Source organism: Electrophorus electricus, chromosome 13 (assembly GCF_041902795.1).
Source record: "Electrophorus electricus isolate QZ-2024a chromosome 13, ASM4190279v1, whole genome shotgun sequence".
Classification (NCBI taxonomy): domain Eukaryota; kingdom Metazoa; phylum Chordata; class Actinopteri; order Gymnotiformes; family Gymnotidae; genus Electrophorus; species Electrophorus electricus.
The window spans coordinates 8,724,915-8,752,246 of record NC_137509.1 but is presented as its reverse complement, the minus strand read 5'-3'; the positions used below and the strand labels follow the sequence as shown (position 1 = coordinate 8,752,246).

At 44.1% G+C, this 27,332-nt stretch overlaps 2 protein-coding genes across 6 annotated transcripts; both read right to left on the bottom strand.

The window, feature by feature from the left end:
- Nucleotides 1–979: 979 nt before the first annotated feature.
- Nucleotides 980–13,174, bottom strand: irs4b (insulin receptor substrate 4b). The gene is made up of 2 exons (XM_027008715.3): nucleotides 9,097–13,174; nucleotides 980–2,872 (listed from the first exon to the last, which is right to left on the bottom strand). The coding sequence occupies exons 1-2, from the start codon at nucleotides 12,659–12,661 to the stop codon at nucleotides 2,868–2,870; spliced, it is 3,570 nt and encodes a 1,189-aa protein (XP_026864516.3). The 5' UTR covers nucleotides 12,662–13,174; the 3' UTR covers nucleotides 980–2,867.
- A 2,088-nt stretch (nucleotides 13,175–15,262) lies between these two features.
- On the bottom strand, nucleotides 15,263–27,332 carry gc2 (guanylyl cyclase 2). Of its 5 annotated transcripts, XR_014115959.1 has the most exons (21): nucleotides 26,854–27,328; nucleotides 25,404–26,258; nucleotides 24,883–25,190; nucleotides 24,301–24,655; nucleotides 23,985–24,069; nucleotides 23,781–23,877; nucleotides 23,564–23,668; nucleotides 23,397–23,477; nucleotides 22,976–23,152; nucleotides 22,567–22,723; nucleotides 22,252–22,401; nucleotides 21,764–21,912; nucleotides 21,160–21,323; nucleotides 20,779–20,971; nucleotides 20,316–20,490; nucleotides 19,993–20,091; nucleotides 19,754–19,848; nucleotides 19,098–19,183; nucleotides 18,923–19,011; nucleotides 17,279–17,497; nucleotides 15,263–17,056 (listed from the first exon to the last, which is right to left on the bottom strand). XR_014115959.1 is itself a non-coding variant. In XM_081695007.1 (20 exons), the coding sequence occupies exons 2-19, from the start codon at nucleotides 26,179–26,181 to the stop codon at nucleotides 18,924–18,926; spliced, it is 3,342 nt and encodes a 1,113-aa protein (XP_081551133.1). In that variant the 5' UTR covers nucleotides 26,182–26,258; nucleotides 26,835–27,328; the 3' UTR covers nucleotides 15,263–17,497; nucleotide 18,923. The 5 variants fall into 5 exon arrangements, 4 of the variants coding, with proteins under 4 accessions (XP_081551133.1, XP_026864518.3, XP_081551134.1 ...); XM_081695007.1 differs by having other exon boundaries at nucleotides 15,263–17,497; nucleotides 26,835–27,328; XM_027008717.3 differs by having other exon boundaries at nucleotides 15,263–17,497.

The window sequence follows — 27,332 nt, the reverse complement described above, 5'->3', positions numbered from 1 at the left end:
TGATATGGTATACTGGAGACAATTGGTCTGCATTTGCTTTACCAGACAAACATCAGAATGAGTCCAGAGTCCAGAGTGAATGGAGGCTAGGCTTCTGTGACTTGCTTTAGTTTAGAATCTCTTGCCTCAAACACACACACACACACACACACACACACACACACACACACGCAGAGGTACACAAACACAGGAAGAGCCCAGAAAGAACCCAGTAGAGCAGCCAGTTACATTAGCACTTTTTTTTTTATTGCAATAGCTCTGTTGAAAGCAAAAAGATTGATAAATATAAACACTATGCAATACTCAAAAGTGTATCAGCTCTCACTCTCCCTTTCCCCCCGGAGGAAAAAGAGAAGGGAAAAAAATTCAACATGAAAAAAGCAACAGTATGTACAAAGGACACAGCCATGAACAGCTGTTAACAGAATCCTTTCTCCTGTTTTATTTTTGCCCTTTCAGACTCTGTGACAGCGTACACAACAAAGGAGAACACCTCCACAGCTAAACTGAATTCAGTCAATAACAGCCATCAACTTTCACACCCCCCATCCCTTTTTTTGTTAACTAGCAAATAAAATGCAATTGCACCAAATTGTTTTCACTCTGGCGAATTCCCCAACTTCCTGAAACTCTTGCAAAGAATATGGATTTGGAAAATTAACTAATTAATAAAACAATTCCATATAATTCCAAAAAGATCAAGTCATCTGTTTAAACTATTCCAAATAAAGAAAAACTAAACTTGCATATTAATGCTGCATCTCTATGCAATTGTATATTGTGTACTTCTTTGTTCATTTTAAATATGAATTATAATTCCTCAAAATATGGTAAATCAACAGTTGTAACAAAGTAGAAAACAAAAATCATTTATATAGCAAAAACAATAGAAATAGATAGTTTGAGGGCAGAACTGGATCAAGCTTTTGGAGAAGGTTCCTAAATTTGCATGACATGCTAAAATAGAGCTTCTTGGTGGTAAACCTTTGTATAATACTGTATTACTCCATCTCCCCCTCCCAAAAAACTAAAGCTATGTTCATGTTACATCATCATTTCTATTGTTGCATCTCTTTACCTTACAAAATTGGACTAAACACTCTGTCTCAAATATGGCCATAACGGTTCGAGATTCATTAAAGTTGGACACGTCAGTCTGTGCTCTTTAAGACAAGCGTCTGATACATAAACAGATGGAGGCACAGAGTGAGTGCTCCCTTAGCCAGAAGGGACTGAAACATCAAAGGACTTGAACTTCTAGAGATTACTTTCACATTTATGAACTTTCAGTACCACCAATCGTACAACAACAAAATAACATGAAAATAAATCTATATTTATTTACTATATTTTGTATATTTTTATTCTCACTGCAAGCATCATGTCAAATCTTTCACATTTGGTTCATTTATATCATATATTGAAATGACTGAAATGAGGAAAGGGGTTTATTTATGGTACCTAGCAAACCAAAACAAAATCAATCTTGAGCTGTAGATAATGTACAGGTCTTTCTTTATTTATCCCCATTTCCCTTTGTACTATTCACTTGTTTTTTTTTTTTAAAGTAGATACAGACCACGATGAATTACGACAGTAAGGCAAGGATTCGGCTTTAATCCTGTTATACAACTTCATACAAGAAGTACCCAATCAAAGCATGGCACACTATGTGTACAATACTGAAAGGGGAAAAATATAACTCAAAACTCTGCCAGTTGAGAAAGAAGAAAAGTAAATCCTCTGAGTTTCTCACACAGTTCAGACATTTTTTTTTCTCTGAACACGTCATATTGTTCTGGGTGGGTTCATTAGAATGGTACATCTATGACAGGTCTGCTTTGTGAAGCTGGGAGAGTTGAGATACCCAAGCTAGTTCAGCACTGAACATTTAAACATGATGTTGCCTATTCGCTATTAACAGCAGAATTAGTGCATGTCAGGCCATAAAGCTTCTTACTGCAGCTCCTCTACTACGAGGGTATCTTCGAAGGGCTGTTTTCATTCGTGTCAATTATGGTAATGCTGTCTATGGCCCTACACTGGCTCTGTTAGCGTCAAGAGATGGTAGCAGATCTCATCTGGCATTTTGTTTAGTCCCAGAATAGATGCTTCCTCTTTTCTTCCACTCCTCTCCTCCCCCCGCCGTTCATGCCACATGTCTGGCTGAGGAGAGAGGAGGCAGGGTGCTCCCTACCAAGGAAGGGGACGTTTGGACCGTGTCACATGCAAAGAATGTGCAGGCCTGTCGCACCTGGGGCCCAACGGAGGGTTGAGGTGACTCCAGTGCGTCATGGCCCACACAACACCATCAGGCACTATGGGATAGCAGTGATGGTGCAAGTGGAGAATTCATCAGCTGACAAAAACACATGAGCAGTGAGTGTAACAGTTGCAAAATTAATACTTTCAAACCAAGAGGGTGAAGGGGAAAAGCAGGCGGGGGGGTTGGGGGGGAGGGAGTGATGTCTCCCAGGTAAACCCTGAAAAAGTAACGTCTGTCAAAGAAATGTACCTGAAATCTATGCAAGCTGCAAATGCAATTTAGTCAGTAATGCTTGTAAACAGCATATATCTACCTCAGGAACGACTAGACCACTGTCTGGAGCATTGGGTTTCTCTCAGTGCGTGAACTTCCCTTTTTATGCAGCAATTGAAAATAAATCCAAAATCAAAATCAAAATCATCATCATCATCATCATCATAATAATGCATTAAAAACAACAAAGAGGCAAAAGATGATGCCAGACATCACGTGAGCTCAACATGAGGGCTCCTGGGATCTTCGTTTCTGCAGGGTATGAGATGGTACACTGGTGCCTGGGCGCTATGACTGATCCACTATAGTGCAGCCAAGTAGCTCATCTTCAGTCTAGATTAACAGAATAAAAACAAAGAAAAAAGGGGGAAAAACAATAATTAGCCAAAGGAAAATTATGTAGACAGGAAATTAGAAACCAACATTCTTCCTGTTTTAGAACACAAATGGTACCCCTGCTTATTGCAGAACCATACAACTTGTACACTTGAAGAGAAAATTTCACCCAAATGTACCCTAGCTTTTCACAAACCTGCTCTACCTCGACATGCTCCAAATTAACACAAATTTCCCAGCTAGTCCTCTCACTTCCATAGATGCTTCTGGCAGGGAGCGGGGTCATGCTGTAGACTGGTCTGACCCCAGTGTGGACAAGCAATGTCTTTGACAATAAGCTTTGTCCAACCGAACAATGGTGCTGGGGGGGGGGGGGTACATTGTGGGGGTTCTGTGCGCCTGGACGGTCTGGAGGGGGGGGGCACGTCAATGGTACGTGTGAACAATGGTCGGCCATCGCAGCTCGGCGGGTTCTTCCTGGTTGGGTTAACCCAGCTCGCCAACACATAAGATGCCCAAATGGAGTGATGCACTTGTGGTCACGCAGTAAGCACTGCACTCAAGATAACACCACCTTAGTTGCCTATGTTCTCAAACCTGTTCCCAAAGACAACATCGGTTCTGAATACCTTAACTCCTGTGTCACCAGTCACATGCCAATGCGCACTTCCAGCACATTGCTGCATAAACCCTTCCAACATGTCAAGCACATCACGGTGCAATGCCACGGCAACCTGGCACCATGACTGGAACAATGCACACGCTGCTGCCACCCTGCCTTCAGGGCTTGCTATTTTAGGGCCTGCTCTTCCATCCCGAGGTGCTGGGATTGCCCCTGACCCTGTTGGCAGTGCCCACTGTCCCTGGCACACCATGCACCCTTTCAGTACAATCCGTTATGATGGAAAGAGCTGAACACTCGTCATATTTAGTTCTTTCCATCATCGAGCATTGAGTAACAGGAGCTTTTCTTGGCACCACTGACCATGTGCTGGAGATGGGAACTGAAGGACCATGTGACAATACCAAGAACCTTGCCAAAACAAGGGAAAAAACCAAAGAAGGGAAAGTGGACAGTGTACCGGTACTGAGTCTGGAATGCTGGGTAACTCACCAGCTAATTTCCAGTATTACATAGTCTTATGTTTACTACTACACAAAAAAAAGGTTAGGCAGTAATTAAATGCAAAGTCATTATATATGATCGATCACACAGTGCTGAGGAAAAGGTTAGAGGTAGTAGAAATGCCACCCTTAATATCTGTTTACAAACAGCAGAATGGAAGCCTAGAAAATAAAAATTCAAGTTGTTGAGTGACCATGCACCGCTTCTTATATGAAAAATGGTGTCTATTGCTGTCCATTGTTTCCTCTCCAATCCTATACCAGGATAAAGGAAACGGCTTCCACATACCTGCAGCGACCAGGAGCAAACCAGGCCAAGAGAGCTCCACCTGCTGCTGGGCAGCTGTTTCAACCTGACACAGTTAGCTCCATTTACATGCTGAACCATCTAAAGTGCTAGTGGCACAGTCCATTTCTGTCATACTCTCTTTAGTACTGGTCACCTGCTGCTCTTAAACTCCTTCCATGTCCCATTTAATGGGCCTTCAATGTGCTTCCGACATCCAAACGTGAAAAAAGGTTACACTTCAAATACGGAGCCTAATATCTCAGTTCATATAAGAGGAACCTGGGTGGAATTATTTGAAAAGCTTTTAATATGATCAGTATAAATCAACAGAAGTGTCAGTAATACAGTATTACCTTTCACTAATTTGGCCTACTTCATACAGATTACCTGGAGCTGGTGGAGATAGTCTGACAGGGAGGCCTGATCTACAGGTGGGCGGAGTCTGGCCTAAGGGAGGCCTCACCCTGAGATTTGGAGTGTTGGCACAGGCCAAGCTGCTGGTATGTAATACTCTTACTCTAAAGAATCAGACATTCCTGAAGCTCCTGAAATGCTCATCTTAACCTAATCTTTCTATGCAGATTTTTTACACAACCTAACTGCCTGTCTTTGCTAATCAAACACAAGCATACACACATATGTGATTGTGAACGCACGCACGCACACGTGCACACACACACACACACACACACACACACACACACACACACACACACACACACACACACACACACACACACACACACACACACACACACACACACACACACACACACACACACACGATGAGCAACTTCTGCAACCCAGTGGGACCAGAGCCTGTGATTGGTCCCCACTGGGACCAGAGATCTGAGCCTAATATTACATGCCCCCCTGACACACACACCCACCCACCCACCCACCCACCCACCACCATCAGCACACACATATTCACCTACTTAACACTGTAAGAATTTCTCATGGTCCTAACATTTCAACTAACAAAGTACATGTGCAAGCAACGTTAGTGGTCATTACTTCATACTACCATCATCATATCAGCTGCCATAGCCCCAGAGCATATACCTGCAAGCCACTTTTAAAGTGTGTGAGCATGATACAACTACAGAAATGTCAGTGTTGCCATACTGACATGGTACTGAAAAGGTGTGATTTTTCAGAAGGAGTTACTATGCAATGGACCACAATACATTACTGCCTCATTTTCAGTAAACCTTGAATAAATAATCAAAAGGGCCTTTTAAAATTTTAGTGAACATTTCTGCACACACAAACTTGTATATCACAAACTTGCAAGCTCAGCACACAGAGTTCTGGACCTAGCCATCACCCTTCACATTTAATTTGGGGCCACGGGGTTTTAAAAAGCCCATGCAAAACATTTCCTGAGAACAAGGTTTTACATTTTACATTTCTCACACTCACAGAAAGAAAGAATATGTACATATACAGCCTAGTTTACCTTGCTGGTGTAGGTCTATTGTTTATATGTGTAGTTGATGCATAACTCCCTGTTTGACAGATCAGTGAACAGTATGAAAAGCACATTCATACAGGCATGTTGAGTGATACCTGCAATGCCACACTAGAACTGCCATTAATTACTGCATGCAGAAAACATGGGGTCAAGGTCTCTTTAGGGAGGGGTTGGTGTGGGGCTGTGTAGGGGAGTGAGAGTGTGTGTGTGTGTGTGTGTGTGTGTGTGTGTGTGTGTGTGTGTGTGTGCATGCATGCACAGAGGGTGGGTGTCAAACGTCAGCAAGCTCAACATGCAATACTGACTCATGTCAGGTACATATTGTACATGTAATGACATTACAAACTGCATCTAGAGTTGAGCTACAAACTCCTTTATTTTGCAAGGAGATGTTATGAGTTCATTAACCCATCAATGAGGTGCTCAGGACATCTTTGACACCAGCAGCAGAAAAAAGCCCGCCCAGCAGGAAACTCCACACTCTGTGTTTATTGGTGAGTCAGCTGGTCAGTCATCTGGTCGGTCATCTAAAGACTGGCTGCATGGGTGGATGTCTTGGTGGAAATGCAATCAGAGAAATGTCTGTCACATGAGACATTTGTGGTTTTCTTCTGCCATTCTGAAAGTGCTGACAGGATTATTTGGATCTCATGTTCTATGTCATGCCCTTTATAACACTTAGAAACACGCAAGCAAGGAACCCCACTGAGTAAATGAGTGTCCAAATGTGAGTAAGGAAGTAAATGTAGATGTGTGTGTGTGTGTGTGTGTGTGTGTGTGTGTGTGTGTACACAGAGGAAAACTGTTGTTAGAGTAAGGAACAGTGTATGAGTCAGTGTTTGTAGAGGCAGTATTTAACACAGGAAAATGAGTCTTATTAACAACTATAGTCATTTCCTCTAATAAGACCAGTACTGTCCATGCACATGCCAAAGTGTAAATTATTGCTGCTCTAAAAATAAAGCAATAAATATAGATATTGTATAGGATATACAGAAAGACCACATTGCTTTCAAGCAGATATCAATTCCCAACTTATCTGCTGCAAGCTTCTCAAAGGAATAGTATAGCCCTATGTGTATAGTTCCCTAAAGCAACAATTAGGCAATGCCAATCCAGGCCCACGACGTTTTTGGCTAAAGCAAGCCTTGGTTGTAGCAGACCGGCACACCAGCTCCAAGGATTCCAGAGTAGTGGCTTCATCCTTGAGCTTTGCTCCCTAGCAATCGGAACTCAGTTTAGTGCAATTCATCAAATTTGTCAAATCACATAAATGAATTTAACATTACTTATCCAATATATAATACCTGAAGGTATTAATTATCTAGCACAAATATCAAGATGACAACCCAATTACTCAGATTAACATCGCAGCTCATCGTGTTTCTGTCTCCTTCCCATCTCCCTTCTGATTTGCACTGAACACATCCACGCCCCTTGCCCTCTCTGCACCCCCAATGTGCCCCGATGCTGGGTTTGTTTAGAGAGGAAAAAAACAGCTCCAGCTACAACCGTCTTGGGTAAACTATCAGGGCTAAAAATAGCTAAATTCTATTATTTTTCACCTCAGCAGAAGCCTCCACGCCAGTGTGAATGGGCTGTCCTGTTCTCCGCCACCGCGCCTGTTTATCTCAGGCCGTTTGAAAGGCGGAGGGCCAGCAGTCAGAAGCACTGTCTGGTGACAGAGGTGCATTCCTGAGTAGCTATGCGCTCACTAATTTACATTCCAACACCACAGAGAGTGCACATACCCCAAACCCAGACAGACCATCACGTCAGTAGGACTCAAACAGTACAGCACCATCCAAACACCATGCAAAACACAGGCCAAACACTCAGACGTGAACCCGGCAAAAAAATGTATGAGAGAGAGATTCAATGCAAGTAGGAAATGCAGCCTGTGCCAAAATTTGCCATCAGCGATGGTAATGTAGTATAGATTGTAGTGTAGACAGTGTGTGTGGGCCTAGCTGCGTCAAGTCCTGTCCAGGTGTTAAGCACAGCATGACAGGAGGCATAACTGTAACATTTTCCAGCACTGATGTGTTTCCTGTAGCATGTAGCGTGTGCCACAACATGCTGGGCCAATGAAACAACATCAAAGAAAGCAGAATGCGAGTCAGCACATGCACGTTGCACTAAAACTCACATACACAACCTGGTGCAGTGAGCAGGCGCGCACGAGAGAGACAAGGCAGGAGTTCAAGGTTTATGTGCTTATTGGTGGTTCTTGACTATTGCCCTTAAAAAAAAAAGTAGACTTTATACCACACCCCCACTGTTTCTCTCTCTCTCTCTCTCTCTCTCTCACACACACACACACACACCCCACACACATTCCTTCCCAGACCCACACACCCTTCCACTACCTCACTCACACACAGGTGCTGCCTCTCCCTTTCTCTCCCTCACTCTTTTCTCTGCCTCAACTCTATGATAAACAAATGAGTCAGCCAGGGCTTGCTGAGAACACTGATTCACTCTCCCCTCATTTTCTTACTCACTGTCTCTCTCGCACTCAAACACACACACTTTGCCAAGAGCACAACAGGCCCAGGAAGCACCAGGCATGCAGGGATATAGAAGAATATTTAGGGAATTAAAAAGAAAAGGACAGCCAACACTGCACTGTGTGACTCAGTAGTACTAATACTCCAAAGTGCTTTAGAAATAATTGTGAATTTGCTCAATCATTAAAGAACTCTAAATTGCTTTAAACCCAGGCATCAACATCCCAACAATCAAAACAGCTACTGAAACAGGACTCTGGAATTAGACTGAATCTGCTGTGTCATCTCTACTGAATTAAAAGAGGTCACCATAACCAACACAAACACTGTCTCCAGACAACATCACAACCTACACCACCGAGGGTCTTTGACCCTTTCCACTCAATATCTAACTTAATGTACCCTCAAAGTAAATTTTAACCTTTTTTCTTCAAAATACTCCTTCCCAGTACAGTTAAACTCAGTAAAATCTACTAGGAATAAACTGTAATAGTAGTAAAAGGCACACACAGTGACACACACAAACACAGCCTTGTTGGATGCTTTTTCACTAGCATCAGATACACTCAGTCCACTAGGAAGAATGTGAGAATAATGTAAAAGTATGAAATAATACAACATTAACCAAAGCATAAGATCAGATGACCTGTACTAATGTCTAAAAAGATGCAACTAAAAGGCAAAGTTTGAATAAAACAAAAAAAAAAACAGTAAACTGTCTAGCTGGGGACTATTAGGGAAAAAACATCCAAGATAAATCATATCTAAATGTAGAGAGATTAGAGAGCTGAAGCAGTGAGTGTTCTACAGATATATTTACCTTTAGTAGCTGCAGCGATCCCTTCAGGTTTGGTGTAGTCTATGCTGGTGTAGGCCCTGTTTTCGGGGAGAGGCAGACTAGAAGGCGATGAGGGGTGTGCATCGTGGGTGCTCCCAGGCAGCAGGTCCTCCTTCAGGTCCAGAGCGATGTAGTTGATGCCATTCTGATGTTCCACTGTCCTTTCAGTCCTCAGGGAGGAGACGCTTGCTTCAGCTTGGTCCAAGCAGAAGCCGGCTGGCTCCCCTGCTGCCGTGCTGTCCACACACATCCACATGGTGTCAAAGGATGGTGAGCCCTGCCACTTACTGCCTGCCGCCTGCGGGTCGCTGCTGGGCACTGGCACGCCCACATCAGCACCATCCCCACCAGCCACGGTGGCCAGCGTGACGAAGGTCTCGGAGCTGTGTCTCCGCCTGCCCTGGGGGTCAGCGCGGATTACCTTTGGCTCGGCACGGGGAGTCGAGCTTGGGTAGCACTGCTCCAGAACACACAAGTGCTGCAGCATGGCCGAGGGACTCTGGGACTCCTCCCGCCGGCGGAAGCTCATCTCTGTGTAGTCATCCGGTCGACCCACAGTGACCCCATCGTGATGGGAGGACGAAGAGGCCGAGGGCTGAACGTAAGTAGGTGGGTTCCAGGGGGCCACCAGGGAGGGCCGTGGAGATTGGCTTTTGGGGGGAAGGCCATCCACCTCTATGCTCATGTACTCCTGGGGAAGAGGTGAGCGATGGCATGCCCTGCTAACACTAGGGACAGGGATGGAATCCTCTATTGTGATGGGGCAGGCGGGCTGTAAAGCCTGCTCCCCAAACTCAATGTTGATGTACTCTCCAGGGCTGGAGGGACGGCCCTCTTCATGACAGCTGCGTCGGCTGAGGAGGAGGCGGTTAGGACGCGCCACGCGGGGGTCTGTCACAAGCTCGTCACTGCAGCCATTGTGCTGGGGTGCAAAGCCAGGGGGAGGCGTACCATCGTACTCACATGTGCTAGTGGTAGGGTCACAAGCAGGCTTGGCAGGTGAGCTCATGGGGACGTACTCATCATGCTCGGTCCGGTCCCTTGCTGGGGCTTTGTATGAGCGCGGTAGGGAGAAATATGAGCTAGAGGACTTGAGTGTCTCAGGAGTGGTCAGCGTGTAGTAAGCGTCGTTAGAGAGTTTATGCCCACCTGCCATGGGCCTACTCTTCGACATGTCCATATATTCTCCTTTCTCAGGGTGCCCCGTGCCTCTCCGATTGACAGCCCTGCTGCTAATATGAGGGCTGGCTGGTGCTGAGCTATCCGTCCTGCTACCCCCACCAGGGAGCATCATCATATAGCCTTGGGAGTCCACGTGCCGAGAGGAAGGCGAAGCAGTGCTCTGTTTCGGCGGGGTGGCAGACAGGAGGGTACTGGGTTGCATAGGCATATAGTCCGCATCACGCTGGGAGGGCACGACGCCAGCCATCATGGGCATGTAGCCGTCGTCTTTAAAGGAGTCTGGAGCCCGCACTAAAGGGGGTCGGTCCTGGCTGTGTTCGGAGCTGGAGCTGTATTCAGAGCGGAGCGAGGAGGAGGTGGAGGTGGCCTGGCTGCTGCTGCCCAGAGCACTTCCCTCAGCCGCAGCCTCGTCCAGCAAGAAGTTGGTCTGAGTCATCTTCTGGTACACAGCTACACATCCTGCACTGCCACTCCCCACCTGTCTGGAGAAGGAGGGGGTCCGCCTCCTGAGTGAGCCTGTACGAGAATCTTCCTCAGCACTCTCATCGTGGGCCACCTCCCCGCCACTACACCCAGACATATCTCGGTTCCAGCCCATGGCCATGTAGTCTCTGAGACAGTGCTCCTCCCGGATGGGTGGAGTGTTGCTCAGTGAATCAGGCGTGTTGCTGCGTACCCTGAAGTAACGGAAGTCTCCGGGGCTGGAGCCGTACTCGTCAGACGAGTTGAAGCCACCGTCGCTGGGCGAGCCACAGATAGAGGCACTGGAAGGGCGGGTTATGGTATCAGTGACAGAGCCATGGCCACTGCTACTGGACACGCTCACCGGGCTGGTGGTGGCTGGGAAGTGAGAGACAGGAAGTGATGCGGACCGTGCATGGTAGGTGGCAGCACTAGGCGGGGCCCGCACATATCGGTTAGTGGCTCCCCCACTGCTATCCTGTCTGCCCAGGTTGGCACGGGCAGCGTTTAGGTGTATCAGGCTGCCTGTGACTGACCGAAAGGGGCGGTTCATGGTGCCCTCCCCCTCGCTGGAGGTACGAAACCGGTATCCACTCGCCCCACTGCTCTTACTACTAGGTGGGGTGCCCACCACAGACTCAGTCCGTGAGCGCCGCTGAAGGCCGGTCTGGCTGGGTGGAAGGTTCCCCAAGTGACGTCGCATGGTGATGAAAGGCATGGGGTTGGAACCCGACGACTGACTTTTACTCCTTGGTCTGAATTCAGTGAAGGCTTTTAATGCCTTCATGGTTTCTAAAATGGTCTCGTGCATGTTCTGAGCCACCACTGAGTCATCCACCTGCATCCATAACTCCCCTGGGCCAATAGAAGAGGAACGGCCAACCTCTATGAAGAAGAAGCTTTCAGAATGTCCGCAGCGTCTGATATTCATTAGCTGCAAGTTTACACATGGAGTCTCGGAGTTCAGTTTTACCAAGTGGATGGTCTTAGCAGAGAGGCACAGCCTGTATACACCAGTGAGATTTTTTGTTTGACCGAGGCCTTTGGGCTTTACATTTACCTGCCACACCTCCTTGAACACAGTGCCTGGGGTGACCGTACCGTAGCCGTCATCGAGCTCATCCGCGTCCATGTGACCTTTTTTACCTTCACCCATCAGCTCACTCAGGGCCATGTACCAGTCCTCCTGCTCTTGCTCATTCTCAGCTACAATCGCAAAATACTCATCTTTAGTATACAGAGCTATGAGGTGTTTGTTCTTAGAATCCGCCCTTTTATTTACAGTGAAGCACTGGTAGAGGTAAATCACCCTTTTGGAAGGAGAGGCAGTCGCGGCAGCACCGGCAGATGAGACGCCAGAGCTGACAGCAGCGGCGGAACGTAGGCTACTACGAAATTTCTTTTCGCTATCATAGTACTCCAGTCGTCCGGGCCCTAAATGACTTGACGACCGCAAGACAAAAAACCTCTTGTGGCCGTGTTTCTGTTTCCTCAGGTAACCGCACTTTTTAATGTCACCCACTCCGTCGGCAGCAGCGGCACCGGCGTTCACAGCTACAGCAGTGGCGACGGAGGTAGCCTGTGTGTGGCTTGAAGTAGCAGCGACGTGCTCGTGTGCCGGTTTCACAGACGACGGGGATTCCTGGTGGTTCTCGTTATCGAAATGTTGCGGCGCCTGGTAACGACACTGTTGTTGCTGGAGTCCCTTTGGCTGTGCGGTCTGCTGGTCAGAGGGCGGTAGGTGCTGATGGAAAGGAGCGCCACTGCTATTAAGTAGGGAAGAAGGGGGTTCCCCAACAGAAGTGTCGCCGTTGGCCGCCGGTTTATCCCCAATAGCTCTCTGCTGTGTCTCCAGCATCAACATAGCGGCTTTACCTTCTTGGTAATTTGCAAAATTTGCCATTAGAGAACTAAATATTATGTCGCTATCTTAACCTTTAGTACTGTTTGAGACCCCATTCTTGTTTGGGGGAATCGTGTCTCCAGCAGCAGCTCAGCGCAATTTATTCCTTCCAGTGATGGTCTTCTCTAGGCCGCCACATGAAAACAGGTATCCAGGCAGTGTAACTCGAATTCAAGTCAAGCAACTGCAACATGACTACATTACCAGTTTCTATTATCGGTAGACCCTCCTAGCGGGCTGCCAATCTGCTTCTCACTCCCTCTGTACACATCTCTACGGACCATAGCACAAACAACACGTGACCTTTGCGTCATTCCCCCAGTAGGCGTATAGTTGCGACGACGGCATTCGTCATTGGCCCGGTTTTGAGATTGACAGCGTCTGCTGTAATTCTGAGCCAATAATAGCACATGATGCGTATTCGTCGTCGTCGATCGTTTCGACCAATGATGGCGCTCGGAGTTTCATTCACGTGATTGACGACTGATTGACGAAGTATTGTCAGCTAGAAAAAGTAAGTGGGTGTCCCTCGAAACACAGCTGATGGCTCGATGTATTGAACGAAGCTTAGTACACCCAATCGCAGTTTTTTTGACTTCGAACGTAGCTTGCTACTGCGTTTAAAGGTTAAGAATAAGGTGCCGCATTTTCTTTCAGTCTAGCTAGCAAACAAGCAAATTGAGCTTTTAACTTATCCAACCAGCTAGCTAGATAGCTAAGCAAGCTGCACCAAATCTTTTGACATGTTTCTTACATTTCTAGTCAAATGTACTTGGTAATTTAAACAGCTAGCTAATTACGTAAACGGTGGCCGGTAGCTAGAATAGCTTTAAGTATACAGTAACTAGCCACTGATATAGCTGTTTTGGCTCGCTTAGCTACTTTATAGTCGCCAGTGCAATGCTGTAACATTACCAGAAGTTGTATTTTCTATCACAGTCTAACTAGTACTGCAGTTAACCTAGCTGAGGCGAACAGCTTTCGGTAACTAGCTATCTTAGCTGGGATAACTAAGCAGAATTGCTCTAACCTTCGACATTGCACCCCAAGTAGCTAAAGCCATTTGTCACATTGACACTGGATGGAAAGTGTCGTTTCCATGTGTTGCCTGGGTGGGTGGGTTCGCAGTTTTTTATGGTTGCACAGAGCGTGGGAAAGAGGAGTCGGGTATCTGTGGGAAACTGTTTAGCACTTGAAGTTGTTCAGCCTTATTTTAGCCAAAATGTAAAACTGTCCCTAAATACGCAACTGGTGAGTGCGAAATCACATCTGCATTATATGGGATGCGACTATGAAGTGGAAATGAATCATTTCACAGCTTGGAGTTAGTAAAAGCTACATGACGTAAATAATTCGTCATCTTGGAGATGTGTATCCTAGAACTGTTCCTTTATTCAGGCGTTCTTGTATGATCACTTTACAGTTTTATATATTGTATATAATTGCAATGTACCTGTATTACATTGACATTTAGCTATTTCACCAAATTCATTTTAGATAGTATTCTGGGAAACAGGGAGACTCGTACTCCAGGTTTAAAAAATACCACAAATCTAACTCCTGGTATATCTCAGCTTGAGTTTGTCGAAAAGGAAACACCAAAAAGAAACATTACTTGAAACTGAGTAACTGTTCTTGTGGATTCATCATGTTTAAATTTTTATGTGGTAGTATGCATCTGTGCAATCTGATCGCTCACCAAGCGCAACTGACTGAAGCCAACTGACTGACACCTGACCTGTTAGCAGGAGTCTTAACTTCAATCATGTTGTCTCACTGCCAAACACAGTTTATAGTTTTCTTATCCCAGGACAGCTGATACAACTAATAAAGAGCTTGACACTTGGCTAATGAGCTGCATCAGTCGTTGGGAGTATGGAAAACTTGAAACTATGCAGGGCAGTTGGTCTCATGTCTGGGAGAGTCCTAGAAATCCTATTACTAATTCTTAGGAAACTTAGATTCTAATTCCTGATTGGGTTCTCATAGGTAAAAGTAAATTGATTAGTAATCATTACATCTGACCTTGCACCATAACCATTGGTCCCTTGCTTAATATTGCAGATTTGTGATACCCAATCATGATATACCCTGGGTGTCAAGAATATCACAGAACAGCATGATGCTTTATGTTACCAAATGTAGGCCAGTATTCACTGGTGTGTGAATCTAAATGTGAGAGTAGAACTGTTCCAATTTTCTCTCACCCAGCTGTGTTCAGACCATGTAATTCACACTGATTGCAATTAGACTGTTTATATGGATACATAGCTTGGGTCATACTGTACTCTTTGTGCTGCCCACTATGTCTAGACCTTGTAACTAAATGAACTATGGTTCTGAATACCCATGTGGATTACTGGGATGTGCAGTATGTTTGCTACTTTTACAGCATTTAGCTTGCTCAACTTAAAATTATGACTGAATACTTGAGCAGTTGAGGGGTTAAGGGCCTTGCTCAGGGGCAACCTGGCAGTGGTGGGGCTTGAATTGGCAACCTTAAGCACTGAACTACCACTGCCCACACATCAAATAAATGTTCTAAAATCACATATTGTATTCTGTAAGCACACACACTAGTTTCACCAATAAATGCAACAGTTTATGATATTACAGACCTGTCTTTAATGATACACCAAATATAGTGTTCACAAACGTCTTCTGCGATGTTACAGTTGTGGTGTGTAGCAATAAAGTTATGATGTGTTCATACCATGTAATCAAATAGGTCCTTCTCTTGATACTTTCGTTTAAGTTACAAGAACCTGGGAAAGATGCACTTAAGCCAATTGGGAGTGATGGCTCAATTGCTCCCCAAAGTGGTGCACAGTGGGAATTGCCTCAAACCTGCTTTCACTCATATTAACCAAATCCCAGATTTACTGCCATGCACCATAAGTGACAGGTGATTTAAGTTTACTTATGAACAGTTATGGTATTTTGTATGAAATGTATACTATTTTTGTTGTAGACATATTGCACTACAGAAAATATCTCAAAGCATATTACCTGTGCCAAAAATAAGGATTTATTTATTCACAAGGTTCCCTACTCTTATTCTAAAGTTATTTATTATGCGATACCTAATCAGCACTTAGTCTGCATACTTTACATCGGCTCTAAACCTGTCCAATTCATAATTTATGTAGTAAATATTCAGTAAATATTCAGTCCCTTATAGACAACACACCTGTATATTCATAGATTAGCCCACACACCACAATAAAGCACTTTCCTTATTTCCTGCCGATGTCTTTTTGGCAACACATCTTCCAAAAGATCATATAGGAAGATAGATGACAGCATTTTATCAGTCTAATCTCTCAGCTTTCAGATACAATTACACAAACAATCATTTACAGAAACATGTTTATGAGTATGGAATGATCCACAAGTTAGACGAGCGACAAGTTTTAGAAATGTGTAATCTGGCTAAGGGTGACTTCATCACAATATCCTTCTTATGGAGAGCTAGGTCATGTCTCGGAGTAATCCATGCAGCATTCAGGTCACCATCTGCTTTGTTTACAGCTATGGCCACAACAGAGTGTTGTTTCAATGTATGTCAGTGGTTTTAGGTTAGGAGTTTTGCCCCAATAGCAAACTATTGTACAGAAATCTGTTAAAAGTCATTTCTTATTAACATTAAACATTTGAACACACATACATCTAACCCTATCTTAGTTTTCCCCTACTATAAGAGAAGTAGGACAGAGGACCTTCATACACACACACACACAGACAGACATCTAACCCTATCTTACTTTTCCCCTACTATAAGAGAAGTAGGACAGGATCTTCACACACACACACACACACACACCCTGGAGTTATATATAATGTATAATTTCATGGTAACACAAGGAAGTAATCTTTTTACAGTCTTTCACAACTTGTTATATATGATCTTGTTATAACATGTTCTAAATGATCTTGTGATTTGTGGGATTTTTCCATTCTGAAATGCATCTATATCACAACAAACATAAGTAGATACTATTATATTTATATAATACTATTATGTAAATGTATATATTTATATGATACTATTATATAATATAATATATTTAATGAGCAAGAACATGACTTTAAAGGTGCAACAATTACATCAATTGGAGTTCAGGATAGGCATACCCTTCACTAAAGTATGTCTGTATGAACAAAAGTGTCACCAACAGTCCCTTTTAATAACCAGTTCCTGATGCCACATCAGAACCTTAGTTTTCTGTATATGTGCAGCTCTACAGGTAGTTTAATTCACTATATCATGCCATTTTAAAATTGGATTGTTATGTAAGTAAACAGTTTAAATGCTGCATGTTACATTGTATATTCTTATGATGCACTTTACTGTATATTTATTTCAGTGTCAAGCATTCAGTTACACCATTCTCTCTTTATAGGTGAAAGGAAGTATGAGAAAGAGAAAGAATATTAACACAGTATTGTAGAACACTTGTATGGGATATAAAATCCTCTTCCTGTCCCACCCCACCCCGTCCTGACCCTTCTGCCAGACCCAATCCTTCTTTTACTGAGTAGTGGATTCCCAATGCCTGTGGCTCATGTCACAGAGGTGTTTCATGTTGACAATAAGACCGTAATTTCTCTACTTACAGCATGGGGGTCAGTCCATCAGATCTTCAGACAGGGCTGACAGCTTCCGAGAAGTAATTCCAGAGCATTTTGCTCAGAGCCTACAATGTGGGTACTGAGCTTTTGTTGCTGAGGTTTCATTAATTTAGCTAGACAAGAGCATGGTGAAGGCCTTTCAGATGGTCTGTGCTTCATGTGTCCTATGGTACACATCTACAATCTTCTCCTTCATGTAGTTTCCTTCAAGAGAAAAGCTGGAATTACAAAGTGCCTTACAAAATGACCAGTCCAGCCACAGACTATTATAAATATCCTGACAGGAATAAGAAGAGGGCTGAAGTCATTTGTTGCTCCCTGCTGCTGTGTCTCCCATGTACATTCAGAGGGACATTTCATCACTCATTCCTGGTCCGCCATGCACAAGTCAGAAGGGCACAGGTAAATGGTTGTGAATGATGATAATACATCATGACATTTCTATCATTGGTCATGGTTAGGCGGGCCACCTGATGCACAATAGAAATATTCCTCACAGGTTTGTGAAGTATTAACATTTTTGGACTCATGCCTGCAAAATACCACACAGCAATAGAAAGGAGACATCAGCCTGACTTGTCTAATATATAATTGCATTAACTAATAAAATCGATACTTTTATGGGTAGGAAAGAATTGCTTTTTTTCCTCATATCAATTTGACAAGTCACTACCTAACTCTTTTGGCTCTACCATTTTTCACCTAATTAAAACACAAATGAGTTCCATACATGCAAAGGATCAAATGTGCCCTATCCTAAATTTTCATAGTTTGTTTAGGTCAACGTTAAGGTATTGATGTATGGAACATGAGGAGGACATGAGACATACAGAGTATGAGAGCACACGCAAATAGACACACATCAGCATGCCAAACATAGCCAGGCATCCGGTTTTCAAAAGCCGGCCCCATTCACAGCTATCCATATCAGAAGAGTGCCATACCATCTGAAAGGGGAGAGCATGTTTAATGGCTATCTTTGGCTCAGCTTGCCATGAATCTTCCATGTGCAAAAGTGTCTGTCCAAAAACAGAGGACCTAAAGTGTCTCATATGACATCACATCAGTGCACATTAAATGTTTTTTTCTTTGGTCTTTGATTACGGAATTTGTACTGAGCTGAGAAACAGCTTCAGACAGTCCTTGTAGCTGAGTGGTGTGACAAATTCAAGAGCAAATAATTTGTGCACATATTGACAGCTGGAAAGTTACATTTAGTGAAATAAAGCTTGAAAGTAGAAGAACTAAGTTAGTCGGTTGGTGGAGAGTGTACTCCTAATATAATTGTGCACATGATCAAATCCAAATGTTAAAGGTCTGAAACACCTATGCCATATGCAATATTAAAATCCACATATATTGTGTAGAACTAGCTTGCACATTTCATAGTAACATTTATAAAAAAGCACCCTAGCATACATCATACAGTAACACACTACTAGATGTTACTGTATTCAAGTCATAATCATGAAAAAATATGTAGTTTTATAATAACAAGCATATATAATGTACATAAACTCATGAATATCATTCATAAAGACCTTTTGCATACAGGATGCCAAATCCACCAGGCCCCAATCCCAGGTGCCATATTGAGTAATGTTATACATTCTCCATGCATAAGATTACCTCATTTATTCTTCTTTGCAAGCACTTTCTCCACTTTCTGCCTCTTGTATGCAGCTATTTCCTCCATTTGCAAGCCATGTGCCATTTCTCTGCAACATAATTTGGAGAGCATGAACAAGACAGACACATGCACATATCCAAATAGGTCACAAGCCATGGAATGACCCTGCCTTACCCTGACTTGACTTCAGGTGGGATGGGGAGTGGTTTGGTAAAGCCGTCCCTGCCGATGAGCCAGTAGGTCTCTTCTACGCCTTTGCCCTGGTGAGAAGAGCAGTGTGTGGTAAGAGAGAGTGCCTCTCCTACCAGCCTGTCAAACATCTAAGCACCAGTTCATTAGCCTAGTTCAGATGAAGCTTTACCTACTGGGACCAGGAGTAGAAAGATTCTGAATGATATGTTTCATTTTCCCATTTTGTATAATTGTGTTGGGGTGAAATTGTTAACTACAGGTGGGATGTCATATCCTATAGATGAGACACAGTGAATACAAAGCCCAGCTGCCCCATGTTAACCACAAACATGGTAGGTGTTACATAATCTTATTTATTTCACATCAGTATAATCAGCATACAATAACAAAGAAGGTTTGTAAAGACCAGAAATCATAGCTTATTAAACTGGGTGAAGAAAAAAACCCTATCTATTCATTCAGAAGATTTTCTGAATGAATAGGAATGGTGAATTTAGTAAAATTCATATTTTAATAATTTAATGTAAATGGTACAATGTGTTTCCTCCTTTTCCTTTTGTATGTGACAGACAAGTGTCCACTGAAGCTGAAGAATCATTTCCTTTTTGCTGATTTCATGTCATAACCCTGGGTCTTACCTTCAGTTCAGTCCTGGCCCTCAGCTGTAACTTATATCCTGCCTTCAGTTCCAGCAGGATCTGGACTGTGCTGGAGTGGACGTGGATCCGATATGCTGTAAGAACCCAAGAATGCAAGGCAGTTTTAAGAACAAAACCTGCAGAGACAAATGACCTTCACTAAATGTTCAGACAGACTGAAAATGCTCTTCACACCAGGGCTTGGACAGAGACCGTGGGAAGTAAGGCTGGTAACTCACACATGCCTGTGGTCTCCATTCTAGAAGCAGTGGTGACTGTGTCTCCAAACAAGCAGTATCTTGGCATGGTTAATCCCACAACTCCTGCTACACAAGGACCTACAGAGAACATTAACGCACACACGCGCACACACACACACACACACACACACACACACACGACCGAGTTTCATTCATGTCCATTTCTGCTGAAAAAAAAAAAAAAAAAAAAAAAGATTTATATTCTGAATCTTCAGGGTGTAACTCTATTCTTTTACCTTGCTGTAAATCAATACAATCTCAATAGTTAAACATGACATGTTTCACAGCATAAATGGTCTGACCTGTATGAAGACCAATTCGGATTCGCACAGGAACATCAGGCATGTGTCTCATCTTAAATGTCCCCACTGTACTGAGGATGTCCAGAGCCATGTTTGCAACCTCAGCTGCATGGCGGGTCCCATTAGGCACAGGTAAACCTGAGGCCACCATGTAGGCATCGCCTATGGTCTCTACCTGAATGTGACAGACAAGAGGATGCTTGATACTGGAATATTAATTTTGCTTGACTAGTCTCAGTAAAGCAGGAAATGGAGAGCATGAGTTAAAATCAATTTAACACATAGATCTCATTACAGCCACATTAAACCACAGAGCCACTGATGTGTTACACTGGTGTCCATCATACACTCTGTGGTTACATTGGTCTAAGGGTATAATGGTGGTGACTCAAACACAGTTGAAGATGAGGACTACTAAGCCCGATGTAGTTGTTCTATGGACCTACAGGTGTTTGAGTGATACCTTATATACATCATGGTTGCTGATGATGGCGTCAAAGAGTGTGTACAGGTCGTTAAGAAGGTCCACCACTTCAATAGGCTCACTGTTGGCTGAAATGGTAGTGAAACCAACAATGTCACTGAAGTAGACAGTGACACTGTCAAAGCACTCTGGCTCCACGGTGGTGCCCATCTTCAGGGCCTCGGCCACCGACCTGAAGCAGGGGAACAGCCAGATACCATGTGAACCTCAAGACCAGAATTCAGAGAAAAGTAATAAACGTATGTGAAGCAGTTTGAAGGCAAAACACAGCTGCTGAACACAGGTAAGGTGATTCTGTGGAAGAGTATGCAAATGGAGGGTGTACAATATAAATTATGCACGTGAATGTGTTCTACTCACGGTGGCAGCATCTGTGTGAGTAGTTTCTCAGTCTTCTGTTTCTCCACCTCCAGCTCCTCCGTCCTCTCTCTGATCAGCTCCTCTAGGTTGGAGGAGTACTGTTCCAGCATCCGCAGCATGGAGTCAATGATGTTCGTTTTCTTCCCTTTATTTATGTTCTTGAACTACGGGAGAAAGGAACCAGCAGAAAGAGCAAAAAGAGACTCATATATAGAGAGACGAGTGCTGACCAGGCTCATCAACAGCTGTCCAAAAGGTATTCTGGCAGATATGAAAGTTATTAGAGACAAAAAATTTCTGGAGTGAAATATTCTTTTTTTTAGGAACATATTTACACAATGACACACTATTAATCTAACACTTAAATCCAGTACAACAATAAAACATTTCTGGAACTACAAATAGTGCAGCTGCTTCATTGAAACCCTTTCAGAGTGTGCAAGATGTTTTAAACTCAACCTTTCCAGGCCAGAGTCCTTTTAAACTGAATTTTTCCATTTAAAGTCTTTTTAATACAAACCCCTTTTTCAGATTGGCCTGCTGATCTTTTTAATAGTTCAGCACGATCATGCTTTTTCCCAGTCTAGAGTAAAATAATGTACACCTGATCAAAGATCTCCTCAAAGTCAGGTCTCCTCTCAGGCTGTTCATTCCAGCAACGTTTCATGAGTTGGATACACTCCAGGGGTGCATGGTCTCCACACACAATGGGCCGGCACAGAGGTGGAGGTTTCTGGACCTTTTGAATAATTTCTGCAGAGAGATATGGAATGTCTGTGACAGAATGTACAATTCTATATAAAAAAATAACATCATGGATTTTAAAACAGAAGCAATTAAAGCAAGTCAAGAATCAACTGTTGGCAATTGGCAATTGGAAATTACATCAGTGTAGTGTTATATGTTGGAATCTTGCCACACGCCAGTGGATTATTTATACAAATCTACAAAGAGGAATATCTGCAAGATGCTTACCATGGCCCACAGGAGCTAAAAGAATGCTGTACATTGTACATTCTGTGAGTATATTAATGAATTCCAACACTGAACTTTAAGCATATTGTAATGGTGTTCAGAAGTCAAGCAGCCCACCGTGAGCAGACTCCTCTAGCATGCAGAAAGGAGGCCCTCGCACCACCACTTCCTGCATGATGATGGCGAAGCTGTACACATCCCCTGGGAGACTGCCATGGAGGCCTGGACAGGAACCTCTCAGGCTCTCAGGGGCTGTCCACAGCAGCTCTGTGGAGGAGTGAGACATGCAACGGTCAGGTTTGATTTCTGTCACAGACGTGGTTTGACATGTAGAAGAACCTTAAAGCTCATTAGTGCTTATGGATTTAAAAATAAAACCTGTAACCACCACCATCATGACCAGTTTAGAGAAAACGGTTAAAAGACACTTGCCTTCAGCTGGGGGCTCCACATAGGGGAACTTCTGGGCCTGCAACACTTCACTGTAGCCATAGTCAGTCACTTTGAGCACAAAGCGCCCGTCAACCACACAGTTCCTAGACTTAAGCCTTCCATGACATACACTCCGGTGATGGAGGTATTTCATTCCCTGCATGCCAGAAACATTTTCACACAATGAGACACTTTGTAATCCGTCATACTGATCACATCAATATTAATGAACCTCTGTTTACCATGAAACTTGATAAAATGAAACATTTCTGAGAAAATATAATTCTTCTGTGCTCCTCTTTAGCAGTTCACAGCAGTTTACCTCATCGCACCTGTCATGACAAACATTCCTTAAAAGCTTTTAACCCCCATTTAAAGCCCACTCCTCCCACAGAGAACACCAACCTACCTTAATGAGGTCAAGCAGGAGAGAGGACTTAAACATCCAGTCCAGTTTAACATTATCATTAAGCAGCAGATCCTCCAGGCTACCACGGGAACAGCACTCTGTCATGATGGCAAAGACCCCACAGTCGTGGAAGAAACCCATGAAAGGGTTAACATTCTCATGTCTCATGTCCTTCATCTGCGAATGTGAGAGGAGCTTACTTTATTAAACATTATACCTGCCCACCACTCAAATGATGGAATTAATAGGAGGGAAGGGTCATTGGTCTAAAAGCTTAAGGGATGTCAGAATAAGATTTCAACTGTGATTCAGCATATTCTCTACCAATCAGATAGGAAAGAATTTGCTCAGGAAATATTTTTATGCAAATATGACTGTGGTGTCAAAGGTTCAGTAGTGCAAAAATGCAGACAGTCCTAACCAGTTCAAACATGTCACTGGTACGGGGGCTGATGCTCTCAAAGTTCCCATTGGGAAGTCTTTTCAGCCAAGCCCAGTCTCCCTGCAAACAAGAGGTGCAATCAGAAATGGATACCTTTAGTGTTGTATTTCAGTCTTTTGCCTGCAGTGTGCAGTGAATATTTTTACCTCATGGATGCAGATGTTGGAGTTCTCATAGGTGGCTGGTGGCAGACTGCACTCTGAGCTACTCTTCCTGGTGTCACTGGTCTTACTTTCGTCCAAACTTAGCTTCTGTTTTTAAGATTGTTAGTCTTTAGTGTGTGTCACTAATGTTTGGATGTGTGTGCGTGTGCATGCGTATGCGTGTGTGTGCGTATGTGTGTAAATACCTGAAAAGAATTACCTTGTTGCTCAGTGATGGACTGATGAACGTGACATCAGACAAGGTCAGTAATATTTTGCTTGGGCCCTGAATCAAGCGGATCTGATTGATTCGTCGCCTGGAAAACATGAAAGCAAAGAGAATTTCTTACTAATGACTAATTCCTACTATATGCAAAAATAATAAAATACTTTGTGTATCAAATGAAATCAAGGTGACTGTTACCTTATAAAGTAAATGCAGGCAATAAGAAAGAAAATTAGTAGATAGACACCGAGGACGCTGATAATCACATAGAAAAGATCCATACCTACCAAAAGAGGGAGAGAGCTTTTGGAATAAGCCATGCCATCATAGCACTGAATTTACATTCTATACACGTGCATATGTGCTGTATTGTATATGTGTGCAGGATTTGTAGGTCCAAGTGCATCTATCCAAGGGTATCAAATGCATCTATCCAAGGGTATCAAGAGGGTTTTGAAGATGAGCGTGTGCATAAATCTTGAAATGTATGCGTTTTCATACAGGTCTTTCTCACCTCCACCACAGAGGATCCCAGGTGCAAACCAGCAGTCAGAGTCCATCCCAGGAGGCCCCTGTGGGGGGAAGTGAATATGGCGACCCAGGAAGCGCACCGTGTCTGCTTCCATCTCTATGCGGTAGCAAGGCTTCAGTTCCCATGAAAAGCCATCTGTATCCAGCACCACATAGTCCAACATGGCCGAGCCGGAGTCTGTGGTGCGGATGGGGTGGCTGAATCCTCTGATGGCCAGGTTACGACTGTGCCGGGCCAGGTTGTGCCCGGACCACCGCTCCTGGGATGCTCGCAGGCTTTGCACAGCATGTGCTACGAACAGGACAGAGGAGTAGATGGTGCCGAACAGAGGAGAGACCTGGTGGACGAGGAACAATTACAAGCAGAATGAAATTAGAAAAATAAACTTTTATTGAGATTATCTGAAATATGATATGTTACAGAACCATGAAATCCCACAGATGTTATACCGCTGTCCCCATCTAATCTGCCCAAGGGCTTCCACCGTCTTTGTCCTTTTCTCACCCCATGCGTTGCCCCCCTGTGTCTCCCCCCCTCCACCTCTTTCCCCCTCTCCCAGCGTACCTGGTGGGGCTGCACGTCCTTGGGCAGCTCCCCGTGCTCCTGTGCCTCGGCGTAGGCCTGGTAGAAGGAGAACTGCTGCGGAGACTCCGCGGTGAGGGTGAGCACAGCGTCGTAGGCGCGCATGGCCTTGCTGCCGTTGCCATAGTGCGCGAGCCGGGGCGGTTCAGGGTAGGGCAGGCTGTACTGCAGCGTGTCGTAAGGCACGAACACCAGTGAGCCATCTGTCATCTGCATGTCGTAGGCAGTCTCCAGGAGCATCTTCTGAGAAGTGCCCCCCACAAAGACTGAGTGCATACAGAGGATGACCACTGACGAGAAAGATAAAATAACATGTTAATGGTTCCATTTCAGAAATGGAGGGCAATTTATGAAAGAATGTCAAAGGGGACAGGAGGAAAGAAAATCAAAATAATACAATAACAAGAATGATCACTTTTTAGAATTTGTATATATTTAATTTAGGATTCTAACTTTTTTCTGTTTCAGGTGGTAAACGTGTTGTAGTGGCACAAGCAACTCACTGCGGAGGTGCTCTAATTTCTTGACATCAGCCAGGGTCTTGCGCATGCTGGCCAAGTCATCCCCGACAGACGCCACGATGCCGACAGGCACGCCGTGACTTCGCAGGGCATCCGCCAGCGTGCGGGCCGTCTCCCTCCAGATGTTGTCGCCCGAGGACACGATGCCCACGTGAGCCCAACGGAAGTGGCGTATGAGACGTAGCAGCACCCGTGCGGGTGAAGGCATGGTGCCGGTGAAGGCTGCGTGGCTCCGGCCATTGTCAAGCTCGTAGGCCATGCAGGACCAGGCGAACACAGCCGTGTACCAGTCCTTCCCTGCCAGAAACGCCGCATCACAGATGCCAGGATTGACGGGGCCGACAAGAGCGGACGCCTGCGTGTAGTATGCGAAGAAGTGGGAAAGAGCCTGTGATGTCTCACAGTCCTCCTCCAGGACGACGTAATCGAAGTAGGCCGCGGAGGAGAGCGTGGGGTCCCGGTTGATGCGGTTCACGGCAAGCTGTGCTGCTTCGCTGGGATAGGCCTTGGCAAAAAGAGGGTCGCAGGACCAAGGCCCCGCCACCCCGACTCGGAAGATGACAGCAGTGGATGTTGGAAGGATGAGGCACAGTAGGATTATGGAGGCCCAAAGGGACACAGTGGAACAGGAGGAGACATTGCAGTGCTGAGAAAGAGGTGGAGGATGTGGATCAGGGGTGTGGAGCTCTCTGCTGCCCCCTTCTGGTGGTAAACTGCAGAAGGCACAGAGCCACCAATGCATCTCAAGGCTTGGCCACATAGAGGGTAGATTGGTGCTCTTTCAAGTTCACTGGCTGTCACATCAGATGTGTTTTCGCTTAAACCTTGCCATAGTTCCTGTAACAAGAGGAAGTCAAACAGATGAAATAAGAATATTGTGCAAAACCTTCATAACACAAGTGGACTTTTCTTCCAAGAAGCTATTAGAAAATGTTTAAACAACATATCCAGAGTGTCCTATTGGTTTACAGGTGGCATATGATATAGGAATTAAGGCTAAGAAGAGGATCAGAACAATCCCATTAAGCCTTTTCCAGGTGTTATAATTCCATATTGCTATGAAATATTCATTCATTCATTCATAAATAAGACATTACAAGAGAATCCTTTTAAGGTGCTTTTTGAAAGCCCCTGCAGTGTAATGTTAAATTATTGTAATGTAAATATGCTCCTGAGTCGTTTGTATAAGTCTGAATTATTAGATTACCTTCAACATTTATTTCACATACTTTAAATGGAATTATGAGATTTCTTGCAGAAGCAATTACAATTATAATTATTATGTAAGCATGGCGGTGGCATTTAAAGTAATTCCTCTCCATGAAAGGCCTTCAAAATATTTACCTCAATCACACCAAACGTGCTATTTCCCTTATAACCTAAAGTAAGGGAACAATATTAATTTGCCCATACCTGAAGAAATGGAACTCACCAATTTTAGTTAAAAAATGAATTTGGTCCAGCCATTTCCATAGCTTTTTATTCTCAGCCAGGTAGGTGAGACCTACGGCCAGCCACCATTAAAATAATAGATAAATAAATAAATAAATGAAAAGTCTCTCGCTTAAGCAGGACACCTGGATCCAAAAGAAATCAGTTCTTCAATACTTGCAAAGAGCTTCAGTGTTAAGAAATGAATCCAAATATGCATGAGTGAAGCATCCAGATGAGAGTCAGTAATTGTGTAGGAGCCCCTGTCCGAGCTCTGGCCAGCACTGCCAAGTTTCCCGTGCCTGGGCTGACAGCAGAGCTTGCCCCCAACAAATGACTCTAAGATTAGATCAATCCAATTTTCAGCCAGCTGTACTAATCCAACTGATTTCATTCTATTCACTATTGTCCCCCAGGATTTCATGCTGTAAAGTCCTTGTGTGGTCACAATCAGGGTGGGAAAAAGCAAAGTATCTCTCC